The sequence below is a fragment of the Eucyclogobius newberryi genome, unplaced genomic scaffold, assembly GCF_026437365.1.
Source record: "Eucyclogobius newberryi isolate DKJ021-1_F unplaced genomic scaffold, fEucNew1.0.hap1 SCAF_6, whole genome shotgun sequence".
Classification (NCBI taxonomy): domain Eukaryota; kingdom Metazoa; phylum Chordata; class Actinopteri; order Gobiiformes; family Gobiidae; genus Eucyclogobius; species Eucyclogobius newberryi.
Genome location: NW_027316278.1, coordinates 31,700,319 through 31,715,363, shown reverse-complemented (window position 1 = coordinate 31,715,363; position 15,045 = coordinate 31,700,319). Strand labels below are relative to the sequence as shown.

Genomic DNA, 15,045 nt, shown 5'->3' with positions numbered 1-15,045 from the left:
ATTGGCCATGATACCCAGCCCTAGTCCTCACCCAAAGCCAGAGCTGACAGTCTGTAACACTCTCCACATTCTTATAGAAACAGTAAAGTCCTTTTCATTTCATAACTTACTGAAACTTGTAAAAATGACTAATTATTTCCATAACAACTCCACTCTCAATACTGTGCCACTTCAAACTCTTGTACTTAACTTAACATCTCCTTTTCCTGCGTTCATGGCAGATCTTCAACGTTGTTCAGGAGAATGGGGTTCACCTGTGACCAGTGTGGAAAGACATGGCCCTTTCCTTCCGGACTCAAAGAACACTACAGAACTCACACAGGAGAAAGACCATATGAGTGTGACCTGTGTGGAAGCAGTTTTTCTACTGCAAATACTCTCAAAAAACACACCAGAATCCACTCTGGAGAAAGGCCATTTAGTTGTGATGTTTGTGAGAAGACATTTTCACTCTCAAGCAACTTGGTATCACACATGAGAATCCACACTGGAGAAAAACCTTACAGCTGTGATGTTTGTGAGAAGGCATTTTCACATTCAAGCCACTTAGTATCACACATGAGAGTCCACACTGGAGAAAAACCTTACAGTTGTAATGTTTGTGAGAAGGCATTTTCATGCTCAAGCACCCTAACATCACACATGAGAGTCCACACTGGAGAAAAACCTTACAGCTGTGATGTTTGTGAGAAGGCATTTTCACACTCAAGCCGCTTAGTATCACACATGCGAGTCCACACTGGGGAGAAACCTTACAGCTGTAATGTTTGTGAGAAGGCATTTTCATCCTCAAGCAGTTTAACATCACACATGAGAGTCCACACTGGAGAGAAACCTTACAGCTGTAATGTTTGTGATAAGACATTTTCACGCTTATGCGACTTAGTATCACACATGAAAGTCCACACTGGGGAGAAACCTTACAGCTGTGATGTTTGTAAGAAGGAATTTTCATACTCAAGCAGCTTAGTAAAACACATGAGAGTCCACACTGGAGAGAAACCTTACAGCTGTGATGTTTGTGACAAGGCATTTTCATGCTTAAGCCACTTAGTATCACACATGAGAGTCCACACTGGAGAGAAACCTTACAACTGTGATGTTTGTGAGAAGGCATTTTCATGCTCAAGCAGCTTAATATCACACATGAGAGTCCACACTGGAGAGAAACCTTACAGCTGTGATGTTTGTGAGAAGACATTTTCTTACTCGAGCAGCTTATTAAAACACATGAGAGTCCACACTGGAGAGAAAACTTACAGCTGTGATGTTTGTAAGAAGGAATTTTCATACTCAAGCAGCTTATTAAAACACACGAGAGTCCACACTGGAGAGAAACCTTACAGCTATGATGTTTGTGAGAAGGCATTTTCATGCTCGAGCCACTTAGAGAGTCCACACTGAGAAAGCTTTTAGATTTGGGTCGAACAATATTAGACATTAAAATCTGCCACTCTAAAGAGCAAAGCTGCAGTTCTGACCAGTGTGAGAGAACTTTCAGAAAACCTGCTCATCTAAAGGTCCATCGTCTTGAACAAACTAAAGGAGGAGTTGCTGAGGCTGGATCATTTGAACCCCAAAGCCAGACTCGGAAAGCTGGAGATCAGGCTTTAGAGAGTCCAGACTGAGAAGTGAAGACCATTGGAGATTCAGAACATACAATAGTCCGTTTTACTATATTTAGATTTTTTTAGTCGGTTAAAAAAATTATTTATCGTGTAGGCGACCCATATGTCCCAAAAATACCTTTTTGAAGGACAGTACTTTTGGATGGATCTGGAATGTTCTCCATCCCCCATGGACCAGCAACACTGTCTTCACCAGAGCTCTTTCCTCCTTAGATCAACACCTCTGATAAAGAACCAGATGGAAAGTTTCTCAGGATTAAGTCCTTGATGACTGTTTTTCACATCTAAACTGACCTAATACTGACTGTGTGATCTAAACTTGTAACTAAATCATGTTTTAGTTTAGTTTGCCATGAGAACTGTGTTTGAAATGTGTTCTTGTCATACTTAATGTATGTCCTCATTACCTGCTAATGATGTGTGTTCATTGACGATGTTGCAGTTTTTTGTTATGGTTACATGTGTAGTAATTAATGAGCATTTAATATTGTAATGTATTAATATACCTTTCATTGTTATTGCATACGGGACATACGCACACACACAGACACACTCCAAATTCTTTCTCTGTCTGCTTCTCCCCCAACTTCTCTGTCTGGGTCAAGGGTCACATCTCACGACCATATTAGGATGTCCTGGAAGGTACAGCCTGGTAGGGCTGGTGCCAGAGAAGATCCACCTTCTTATGAGTATTCATATTCTTTCTCCTGTGTGTGAGAGGCCCCCAGATGAGGAGCAGACCTCTCTCTCTCTCTCTCTCTCTCTCTCTCTCTCTCTCTCTCTCTCTCTCTCTCTCTCTCTCTCTCTCTCTCTCTCTCTCTCTCTCTCTCTCTCTCTCTCTCTCTCTCTCTCTCTCTCTCTCTCTCTCTCTCTCTCTCTCTCGCTCTCTCTCTCTCTCTCTCGCTCTCTCTCGCTCTCTCTTATAAATATATGTTTTTCTCGTAAGCAAAGCAAGTTGAAAAAGCCGTGCTCTCTTCTTCTTTTTTGGTGTTTTATGGCGGTTGGAATCCAAGTGTTACATTACCGCCACCCACTGTAGTTTCACGTATTACACTTCAGACTTAATTCTTCAGACTTTATTCTTCAGAACTAAGCTCTCTTTTCTTCACCGTTCTGGCGTTCAAGAATCTGACGGCATCGATTAATGACTGTGGACAGTAGAGGGCAGCATTGTGTCTTGTAGCGCGCAGCCTGCCGGAAATAACTAGAAGAAGAAGCAACACTCATGGAGGCAACAACCGTGGATCTATTATATTATCGGGCAACAACCATGGATGTATTATATTAGCAACAACGCACTAACAACATGGATCTGTTAAAATAACCGTGCTTAGCCTGTACATGAAGAAGAAGAAGTGTTTCGATCTGCATCCGCTTCCGGACTCCGAAACTGCGCCAACACGCTCGTTTCAATACTGCCATCACGAGTAAAAAGTCTCAAAACGGATGATTCCTCTTCTGTGACATCCTCAAAGACCCCGTTTGTCCAGACATTGATCACTGTGGTCAGGAGGGACCAGTGGACTTACAGACATCACTCCAGACTGAGCGGTGAGCTGTTTGTTTCAGGTAGTTAGCCGCTGGCTAATACTAGTTTACATATTACGATGTGGCTATGCTAATAAACGTTAGCCTACTTGCAGACAACTGTTACCCAGCAACCATACTGATACATCAGAATGTTTTTCATAAGGGTCAGATTTACACCATCAGACAGGTAATGGTAACCAGAGTGTAATACTTTTAGAATTATTCTAATTATCCCAAAAACAAGGGAGATATTCAGGTTTCAGGAGTGTCAAAATAAGGCAAAAGTTTACCCACATTTCTGCCAAAAAGCTGTGACCTCTGACCTCTGCTGGCCAGTGGTCAGTGCTGCTGCTGTTTAAGGGAGCGGTCACCTGTGTGCATACGACCACCACGGAGCCAGTCAGTGTTACTGGATTCACGCATCTGACCACATCATATTATTTTCTGATATGTCAAAAAGTTATTGAAGGAGTTTCATTAAATGTTCATATTCCAAGTTATAAATGTATTAATTAAGGAGGTGCCAGAGTCAAATATCTGACTAAAACATATTTTACAACCTGTATAATTTCATACAGTTAGGCCTCGACTAGACAAGCAATATTGGAACCGGTTAAAACATACTTATTCTTAATACATTTTCATGAGGTTTGTTGTATTAGATCACACATTTTCTAAAGTTTTTCTTTCCTTAAATGAAGTTAATGTGACAAATGATCTTATCTGTATATTTTCAGCATTTCTGTAAAGAACATTTTCAATACTTTCTCCTCCTTTCATATTGCTGTGAATCATCATGGGAAGGTCACGTGGGCGTGACTTTGGTGGTGACTTACAGTTGTAGCACAATTTCCATCGACGTTGTTGGTTTGTGTCGTGAGAGGAGCATTTTCTGTAAAAGTTGTCAAAGGCAGTTCAGCGGACACAGACGGGGCAGCACTACTGCAGGACTGAATTTGCAGTGCGCCTCTAGCGGATTCTGACATAACTAATACTAAAAACAAGAGCCAAAATATATGTACATGACACAATATTTCTGATTTGACAAACAGTAATAATAATAATACCATGTAACAATGATCACATTGTATTTACTGTGAAATATCTAAAAGGTAAATTCAAAAATGTTTAATCTGACCATTTTTTATTTGGGATTAGACTCATTCATTTCTTGTATACAACAAAAATCTGCATTTTAGCAGTATTCATTTTTGCTGCCCCCATCTGTATTAAATATGATTGGCCGGTAGAATGTTGTGATGTCATCTGAAACCCAGTATTTTAGAACTCAGCACTACGTCTTATAATTTTAAATTCCTTTTTTATTTTTCTAAATCTTAACAGGAGTAAAATAATAGTATAAATATTTACCACAGATTCTATCCACCAAACCAAGTCATAATTAAAGCCGCAAGCGGCATCCAACGGCCCTCGCGGGCCGCCGGCCTTCCGACTCTGCGCTTTCGACTTGATAAAGATGGCGCCCTTATTGTGTGTTGAATTAAAAAAGAACTTGACAGACGGGGACACATTGGACATGGCCAATCCAGTGCAAATCAACACAAGTGTCAGTCAAATTTGCTGCGCCGCCGCACAGAGACCGTAGCACTTGGAATAAAAATATGGATACCTTTTGATGCCCCGCTTGTGTAGATGATTTTTCCCAAAGTAAAGCTTGATCGAGCTATTGCCCACGGAGGAGTTTGTTAAAGTGTGAAGCGTAAATGTGAACATTTCAAGGATTTGGCGTTTTTCCCATTTGTGACAGTATATTTGCAGCTCCACGGCACAGAGACCGTACCACTTAAAATCAAAATATGACTAACTTTTGATGCCCCGTTTGTGTAGATGATTTTCCCCAAATATGAGCTTGATCGGGCAATCGCCCTGGGAGGAGTTCGTTAAAGTGTGAAGCGTGAAAATGTGGTCATTTTAGAGATTTCGCTGTTTTCCCATTTCTGACATATATTTGCGGGTCCGCCACACAGAGACCGTAGCACTTAAAATCAAAATATGGGTAAGTTTTGATGACCCGCTTGTGTAGATGATTTTCCCCAAATATGAACTTGATCGGACAATCGCCCTAGGAGGAGTTCGTTAAAGTGTGAAGCGTAAAAATGTGGTGATTTGAGCGATTCTACGATTTTCCCATAAGGATAACATGGGATGTTTCTGTCATCGCTACGGTTACGCCGTACAAAATATGACTTTGGCTCTCATACTTTTATGATCAGGATGGCAAATTAGAATTTTGTTCAAAATATCATGTCATTTGGAAAAACTCTATTGTTTATAGGCCACTCTGAAGGCCAAATAGTCAGAATTCTGGGAAACGTTTGCGGCTCCGTCGCACAGAGACCGTAAAAGCTATCCTTAAAATTTGGATAACTTTAGATGCCCCACTTGTTTAGAGGACGTACACCGATTTTGAGGTCGGTGGGCAAAACGCACTAGGAGGAGTTCGTTAAAGTGTGAAACAGAAAAATGTGGATATTCGAGAGATTTAGCGGTTTTCCCATAGGGATAACATGGGAGGTTTATGTCATCGCTACGACTACGCCGTAAAAATTAAGGCATTTGTCTGATTGGCTTTTTTGATCGGGACGCCAAAATAGAATTTTGGGTAAAGTTTAGAAAATTTTGGTAAAACTAATTTTTGACCTTCAATGTTAATTTAAAGGTCACTCTGTAGGGGGCGCTATCGCGCCCATTTCAATTTTGTCATCCTAAACTGGTCCAAACTAGAAAGTTGAACAACTGATTCAAATTTGGTCCTAATCGGACTTGTTTTGATCAAATGGGAACAATTTTTAGATCTGCAATATCCCAAAATAAGTTGTCCAACTTTGCGGCTGCGCCGCACACAGACCGTAAGAGGTATCTCAAAAAATTTGATAACTTTAGATGCCCCACTTGTCCAGAGGACGTACGCCAATTTTGAAGTCGGTGGGCAAAACGCCCTAGGAGGAGTTCGTCAAAGTTTGACATGAACAAAATGGCTAACACAGCGTGTTTTCATTTTCAAAGGAAGATGGCAGCCATAGGGTAAGTCTTGGGGCGTGGCCACAATAATATTTGTTTTCTGTCCTCACAAGAGGAATGCGTGTTCCAAATTTCGTAGCTTTACGCCAAAGTTGACCTCGGGGCGTCTCCCATAGGCGCAATGTATTTTGACTTTTGTCGGTGGCGCTGTCGCGCCATTTTTTAACGAAAAAAAAAATGGCCCAGAAAAAATAAAAATTTTCGCCGATTCTGAATTTTGGGCAAAGTTTGGTGAGTTTTTGAGCATGTTCAGGGGGTCAAATTAGAGCTCAAAAAGCAGAAGAACAAGAAAAATAATAATAATTAAAGCCGCAAGCGGCATCCAACGGCCCTCGCGGGCCGCCGGCCTTCCGACTCTGCTCTCTGCATTTTACAGAGATGGCGCTAACGCAATTGTCTAAGAACTATGACAGCGACACATTGGACATGTACAATGCTGTGCTTAACCAGTGCAAATGAACACAAATGTCGGTCAAATGTGCAGCTCCAGCGCACAGAGACCGTGACACTTGGAATAAAAATATGGATAACTTTTGATGCTCCGCTTGTGTAGATTATTTTTCCCAAATATGAGCTTGATCGAGCTTTTGCCCACGGAGGAGTTCATTAAAGTGTGAAGCATAAATGTGAACATTTCAAGGATTTGGCGTTTTTCCCATTTGTGACAGTATATTTGCAGCTCCACGGCACAGAGACCGTAGCACTTAAAATCAAAATATGGATAACTTTTGATGCCCCATTTGTGTAGATGATTTCCCCAAATATGAGCTTGATCGGGCAATCGGCCTAGGAGGAGTTCGTTAAAGTGTGAAGCGTAAAAATGTGGTGATTTTAGAGATTTCGCTGTTTTCCCATTTCTGACATATATTTGCGGGTCCGCCACACAGAGACCGTAGCACTTAGAATCAAAATATGGACAAGTTTTGATGCCCCGCTTGTGTAGATGATATTTCCCAAATATGAACTTGATCGGACAATCGCCCTAGGAGGAGTTTGTTAAAGTGTGAAGTGTAAAAATGTGGTGATTTGAGCGATTCTACGATTTTCCCTGACTTTGGCTCTCATACTTGTATGATCAGGATGGCAAATTAGAATTTAGTGCAAAATGTCATGTCATTTGGAAAAACTCCATTGTTTATAGGCCACTCTGAAGGCCAAATAGTCAGAATTCTGGGAAACGTTTGCGGCTCCGTCGCACAGAGACCTTAAAAGTTATCCTTAAAATTTGGATAACTTTAGATGCACCACTTGTCTAGAGGACGTACACCGATTTTGAGGTTGGTGGGCAAAACGCACTAGGAGGAGTTCGTTGAAGTGTAAAACATAAAAATGTGGTAATTTGAGAGATTTTGCTGTTTTCCCATAGGGATAACATGGGAGGTTTCTGTCATCGCTACGACTACGCCGTAGAAATTTAGGCATTTTTGTGATTGGCTTTTGTGATCGGGACGGCAAAATAGAATTTTGGGTAAAGTTTAGACAATTTTGGTAAAACTAATTTTTGACCTTCAATGTTAATTCAAAGGTCACTCTGTAGGGGGCGCTATCGCGGCCATTTCAATTTTGTCAGCCTAAACTGGTCCAAACTAGAAAGTTTAACAACTGATTCAAATTTGGTCCTAATCGGACTGGTTTTGATCAAATGGGAGCAATTTTTAGATCTGCAATATTCCAAAATAAGTTGTCCAACTTTGCGGCTGCGCCGCACACAGACCGTTAAAGGTATCTCAAAAAATTGAATAACTTTAGATGCCCCACTTGTCCAGAGGACGTACGCCGATTTTGAAGTCGGTGGGCAAAACGCCCTAGGAGGAGTTCGTCAAAGTTTGACGTGAACAAAATGACTAACACAGCATATTTTCATTTTCAAAGGAAGATGGCGGCCATAGGGTAAGTCTGGGGGCGTGGCCACAATAATTTTTTTTGTTCGTCCTCACGAGAGGAATGCGTGTCCCGAATTTCGTAGCTTTACGCCAAAGTTGACCTCGGGGCGTCTCCCATAGGCGCAATGTATTTTGACTTTTGTCGGTGGCGCTGTCGCGCCATTTTTTAACGAAAAAAAAAATGGCCCATTCACTAATTGTTGACTATTTCTGTCATAGCAGGAGTAAGTATGCATGATCCATGCCTTCGGCATGGGCTAGTTCACTGTACTTGCCAGGGGCGACGGGGCACCAAACATGCGGGCTGCGCCCGCATGTTTGGTAAGACAGTTGCAACGCTGCCGAAGGCAGCGTTGCGGGAGCAATAGGCCCTCCGCCCTGCTGGGGCTCGGGCCTAATAAAAATAATAATATTTTTAGCAAAAACAATATAGCCGTTTCCACTATAACAACAAATGATACATCGTTTGAAAGCTCTAAGCCTTCCCGATGCCGCCATGGGGTGGTATCATCATTACAAGCGCTTACGCGCTCGTCACTCCCTATTCCGCCGGGATGCCCCGCCCACTCCCCATAGACTTCCATTGATTTGAGCAGATACAAGCATGGCCCATGCCTGCGGCATGGACTCTCGCGTACAGGACGATGCCAGGAGGGTTCTTGGAGGAATGCAGCGCTTCGCGCTGCTGTTGTCAACAATGAGTGAATTCACTCATTGTTGACTATTTCTGTCATAGCAGGAGTAAGTATGCATGATCCATGCCTTCGGCATGGGCTAGTTCACTGTACTTGCCAGGGGCGACGGGGCACCAAACATGCGGGCTGCGCCCGCATGTTTGGTAAGACAGTTGCAACGCTGCCGAAGGCAGCGTTGCGGGAGCAATAGGCCCTCCGCCCTGCTGGGGCTCGGGCCTAATAAAAATAATAATATTTTTAGCAAAAACAATATAGCCGTTTCCACTATAACAACAAATGATACATCGTTTGAAAGCTCTAAGCCTTCCCGATGCCGCCATGGGGTGGTATCATCATTACAAGCGCTTACGCGCTCGTCACTCCCTATTCCGCCGGGATGCCCCGCCCACTCCCCATAGACTTCCATTGATTTGAGCAGATACAAGCATGGCCCATGCCTGCGGCATGGACTCTCGCGTACAGGACGATGCCAGGAGGGTTCTTGGAGGAATGCAGCGCTTCGCGCTGCTGTTGTCAACAATGAGTGAATTCACTCATTGTTGACTATTTCTGTCATAGCAGGAGTAAGTATGCATGATCCATGCCTTCGGCATGGGCTAGTTCACTGTACTTGCCAGGGGCGACGGGGTACCAAACATGCGGGCTGCGCCCGCATGTTTGGTCAGACAGTTGCAACGCTGCCGAAGTTGCGGGAGCAATAGGCCCTCCGCCCTGCTGGGGCTCGGGCCTAATTAGAGGAACAGGAGAACCTTCATTTAGACTTTAAGTGTTGTCAGCGACTCGCCGCTGTAGATGAGGATCAAAGTCCAAAACATCTTTTGTCTTTAGGTATCAACCTTTTCCTTTTTCAGTTTTATGATCTGTTTTTCATGACTAACAGCGGAGAGGCAACAGAATGTGACGTCGTCAACATGTGACAACAAATAAGTCACATGACTGAAACGCATGGATATGAATGTCTATGATCATATGCACATAACAAAAATGCAATTTCATAACTACAAAATGCAAATCATGGTCATTGCATGATTCCTGCATAAAATCTGGAAAATAATACATGATGTGAGTGAATTTGTATCACAAAATTAACACTGTTAACCTTTTTTGGGACAGGAACGAGCCAAAACTTTAGAGGGAGTGAACCTTCAGACTCTGTTCTTTGGTCAAAGCTGTTCAAAGACTTTCTGCTGTCACTTCTGCATTTAACCTGCTCCTTCTGCAGTATCTGTAAGTATGACACACTTAAATCCAACAACAAACCAAACAATTAAACCATCTATTAGTCTTTTGGTCTACTTTTTGGACATTTTAGCCTTCCTAAAATATGAGCTTTTATGGAAAACAACAGTCCAGTTCAGCCCTGAATTCTGAGACCAAATGTTCTGCTGGTGCCCTGAAATAAACTCAAATTAGGCTGAAGACATTAGCTGTCTAATTCAAAAGACTATGATAATGATTTGAATTCAAATCAAAACTACAGAGGTCACAGTAACAGTAGCTCTCCACACTGCACTGTCCCACCTGGAGCAACCGGGTAGATATGTGCTCTTTGAGGATTACATATATATTATTACAGTTATTCTGTTATATCATGCATTTTTATATTTTTACTTTTCGAATTTAAACCAACATAGAATATGACACAGAGACCCAAAAAGCGACCAAGTAATGGCCGCCAAAAATATGCTTCAAAGGTATCCATTTATTGTGTCCATGGCAGGAGTTTTGAGACTCACATAGTTCTGAAGTCAAGTGGGATGCCAATGCTGACTCAGATCTCTTCGTCTATTTCTACTCATGATATGATGCATTGGGCGGCAGTAGCTCAGTGGCTGAGTGTTTGCCTTCTGTTTCGATGGTTAGTGGTTTGAATCCAGCGGTCAGATCCACTGGTTGGCGGTGGAATACTGCCGTTGTGTCCTTGGGTAAGACACTTAACCCGACTAGCCCCCAGTGTCTGTGTTAATGTGTTCCTTGATTTAAAGCTTTTTTACTGCCTTGATGTGTGACTATTTTACCACCATTTACTATATAGCCTTAAAAGTACACCCAAACTATCTTTTTTTTTTAAGTGTGCAGACAGGTCAATTTAAAAGAGCCTTGTATTTGTCAATAATTCATGCAAAACATTTTTTTAATCAAAGATCAACATTTGTCTTCTTATTGGCTGTCACAAATGTGGCTGATTTTTAGATGTATCAAAGTTTAAATAAAGACAAATACTTTTAAGGTTGAGCTTCTCTGGTCATATTCACAGCAGCTATTTTGGGTCAGAAAATAAGTCGAGGTTGTAGTAAAGAGGATGTTTTTGAGGTCGTTAAGCAGTCGATAAACTCTGAAGCCAAGATGAAGAGGAGGATGATTAAAACTACAGGTGCGTGACAGATCATGGGATAAAGGTCAATCAGGGCACTTGACCCGTGAGTTGACCGAGGGCCAGCAAAGTTACAAAGGCAGTGTTTTACCTCCTCATTTCTGGCAGAGGAACTCCTCAGAAAGAAGCTGACCTTTTGTGGGGACAAAAAGGTGGTACAAACAAGAGATGCCATCCAAACTCGTCCACACCAGCCAAGGTGAACTAACTCGGGTTGAAACCTTATGCCCTGGATTAGAATAGACGGGGCATGTTTGGCACAGTTTCTTGCGTTCAAAGTGTCAGTTGTAAGATCCTCCTCTTCCACTATTAGTTTCCTCTTTATTCTCCATCTCTCATTATCAAACTATTCTCTCTCCTTTTCTCCATTGTCCTCCACTTCACTTATTATCTTTGGCTTCTTCACTGACCTTATTGTTGCACTCCTCCTTTACTTCCTCTGCCTTTTTGTTCTACTCACCCTCTTTGGCCTTCTCTTTGCTCTCCTACTCACCACTCTCCTTCTCCTGCTTTTCCTCCTCCTCCTTCTTGGCATCCAACTTGTCAATTTCCTCATCCGACACCGTGTCCATACTGATGCTGTGGTCTTCTTGTGTTTCTCCTTCACTTGAGCTCTAATCCTCCTCGTTAGGTTTGTGCACCTTTTCCCTTTTTTTTTGTATTACAATTTTCCCGTTCTGTTTCTTAGATTAGTTCTTATATTTATCCTGTTTTTTGGTAGCTATTGTTTAATCTATCGTTTTATGCAGTTTTTTCAAAGGTTGGCTCCCAGCTTCGTTTTCCACGCCCTGGAGACATATTGACATATTTGAACTCTTACAGTTGGTCTCCTGTGTCCTTTATAAATATGTTTCCCTTATTTTGGGTCATAACACTCCTCTTCATCTTGGCTGCTGAAATGCTCTTCTTCGATCAGCTGCAATACAGCCTCAAGAGCCTCCTCTCATTTTCTCAAACCCAAATGGCAGCTCTGAAAATGACCAAAATAGTTCTATGTCTTTATTTGCACTTTGATACATCTAAAAATATCATTCACCTTTGTGACGGCCAATAGGAAGATAAATGTTGATCTTTGAGGTTCACTTGTTTTGACACTCATCTCTGAGCAGTTATGTGTTCACACAGGGGCCACAGGGGGGCAGTCACAGGGGGACAGTGTCTGTGCTGGACTCACTGAGAATCTTTACCTTCAGACCAACACAATCAAACATTTTTTGGTCTTATTTCTTTGGAATCCATCTTATTATATTGGTTTAATCAAAACTTGTGTTTGTATGGTAGTCAATTGAGATTTGCAGTGTTCTGTACATAAACCTCTCCCGTCAACCAAATATTTTTTCACTATGAATGATTGTCATATACTAGGCTCTTTTAAATTAAGCCGTCATACTCTAGGCTCTATTAAATTAAGCTCAAGTTTTTTCAAGTTCCCTTTTTAAATTCAACCAGTAATATTTAGGTTTTGTACTTTTTATCGTTCTATCGGGGTACTTTTAATATAGTAAGAAATAACCATCAGATTAATACAGTTTGCATATGTTCTGTGTAGAGAAGAAGTAGATAGTGAGATAATGATATATGAGCTTTAAAAGTGGAAAAAATATTAATATATGACGATATTATAGCCATTTCAACATGGGGACCGTCGAGAATCCCGAAGGTGACAAGTGTGGCTTTGTTACAAAAACTTCTCCTATTCATAACACATGACCTATTGACATATACTATATACTATGTAATGCTGCTAAATAGTGCAATAAGGGATCAATGCAATTTTGACCAATGTATAATAGGATGAGTGCAGTGTGTATATGTTTTAGTATTATGAAATGCTTTTTCTTGAATGTGTCTATGAGGCGCTGACTAGAAAGTACCTTTTTATTTAAATTTTTCATTGTATTTTCATTGATGTTGCACAACATGATCTTTTTGGTTTTAGGAGAACTGGGAAATAAACCTTTAATCCTTTTCCAATGTTTAATGTAATTATGTTTGAATGACAGCTCTGGATCAGACTAGTTTGAAGCTTATATTATTTACATAACAACACCACTCTCAACAGTGATAAGGAATTCACAGTTTTAAAAAGCCACTTCAAACTCTTGTACATAACGTCTCCTTTTTCTGTGTTCATGGCAGATCTACAACATCCTTCAGGGGAATTGGGTTCACCTGTGACCAGTGTGGAAAGACATGGCTCTTTCTGTGGCGCTCAAAGAACACTATAGAACTCACACAGGAGAAAGACCATATGAATGTGACCTGTGTGGAAGCAGTTTTTCTACCGCAGGTAGTCTCAAAAATCACACCAGAATCCACTCTGGAGAAAGGCCATTCAGCTGTGATGTTTGTGAGAAGACATTTTCACTCTCAAGCCACTTAGTATCACACATGAGAGTCCACACTGGGGAGAAACCTTACAGCTGTAATGTTTGTGAGAAGGCATTTTCAAGCTCAAGCAGCTTAACATCACACATGAGAGTCCACACTGGAGAAAAACCTTACAGCTGTAATGTTTGTGAGAAGGCATTTTCACACTCAAGCAGCTTAGTAAAACACATTAGAGTCCACACTGGAGATAAACCTTACAGCTGTGATGTTTGTAAGAAGGCATTTTCAAGCTCAAGCTGCTTAGTAAAACACATGAGAGTCCACACTGGAGAGAAACCTTACAGCTGTGATGTTTGTGAGAATGCATTTTCATACTTAAGCAGCTTAGTATCACACATGAAACGCCACACTGGGGAGAAACCTTATAACTGTGATGTTTGTGAGAAGGCATTTTCATGCTCAAGCAGCTTAATATCACACATGAGAGTCCACACTGGAGAGAAACCTTACAGTTGTGATGTTTGTGAGAAGGTATTTTCATGCTTAAGCAACTTAGTATCACACGCGAGAGTCCACACTGGAGAGAAACCTTACAGCTGTGATGTTTGTGAGAAGGCATTTTCATGCTCAGGCAGCTTAGTAAAACACATGAAACGCCACACTGGAGAGAAACCTTATAACTGTGATGTTTGTAAGAAGGCATTTTCACGCTCAAGCTGCTTAATATCACACATGAGAGTCCACACTGGAGAGAAACCTTACAGTTGTGATTTTTGTGAGAAGGTATTTTCATTCTCAAGCAGCTTAGTACAACACATGAGAGTCCACACTGGAGAGAAACCTTACAGCTGTGATGTTTGTGAGAAGGCATTTTCATCCTCAAGCAGCTTAGTATCGCACATGATAGTCCACACTGGAGAGAAACCTTACAGCTGTGATGTTTGTGAGAAGGCATTTTCACGCTCAAGCAGCTTAGTATCACACATGAGAGTCCACACTCGAGAGAAACCTTACAGTTGTGATGTTTGTAAGAAGGCATTTTCACGCTCAAGTTTATTAGTATCACACATGACAGTCCACACTGGAGAGAAACTTTACAGCTGTGATGTTTGTGAAAAGACATTTTCATGGTCAAGCCGCTTAGTATCACACATGAGTGTCCACACTGGAAAAAAACCTTACAGCTGTAATGTTTGTGAGAAGGCATTTTCATGCTCAAGCCGCTTAGTATCACACATGAGTGTCCACACTGGAAAAAAACCTTACAGCTGTAATGTTTGTGAGAAGGCATTTACACGCTCAAGCAACTTAGTGGCACACAAGAGAGTCCACACTGAGAAAGCTTTTAGATTTGGGTCGAATAATATTAGACATATTAAAATCTGCCCTGCTAAGGATCAGAAAACCTGCTCATCTGAAGGCCCATCCTCCTGAACAAACAAACTAAAGGAGACAGAGTTGCTGAGGCTGGATCATTTGAACCCCAAAGCCAGACTCAGAAAGCTGGAGATCAGGCTTCAGAGAGTCCAGACTGAGAAGTGAAGACCATTGTAGATTCAGAA

At 41.5% G+C, this 15,045-nt stretch overlaps 1 protein-coding gene across 1 annotated transcript in view; it reads left to right on the top strand.

The window, feature by feature from the left end:
- Positions 1 to 15,045, top strand: part of LOC140346734 (uncharacterized) — a 29,987-nt gene that overhangs the window by 3,822 nt on the left and 11,120 nt on the right. Inside the window, exons 2-3 of the mRNA XM_072432918.1 lie at positions 222 to 1,367; positions 13,465 to 14,916. Coding sequence (XP_072289019.1) covers positions 244 to 1,367; positions 13,465 to 14,916 — 2,576 coding nt within the window. The 5' untranslated portion in view covers positions 222 to 243. The remainder of the gene's footprint in view (positions 1 to 221; positions 1,368 to 13,464; positions 14,917 to 15,045) is intronic.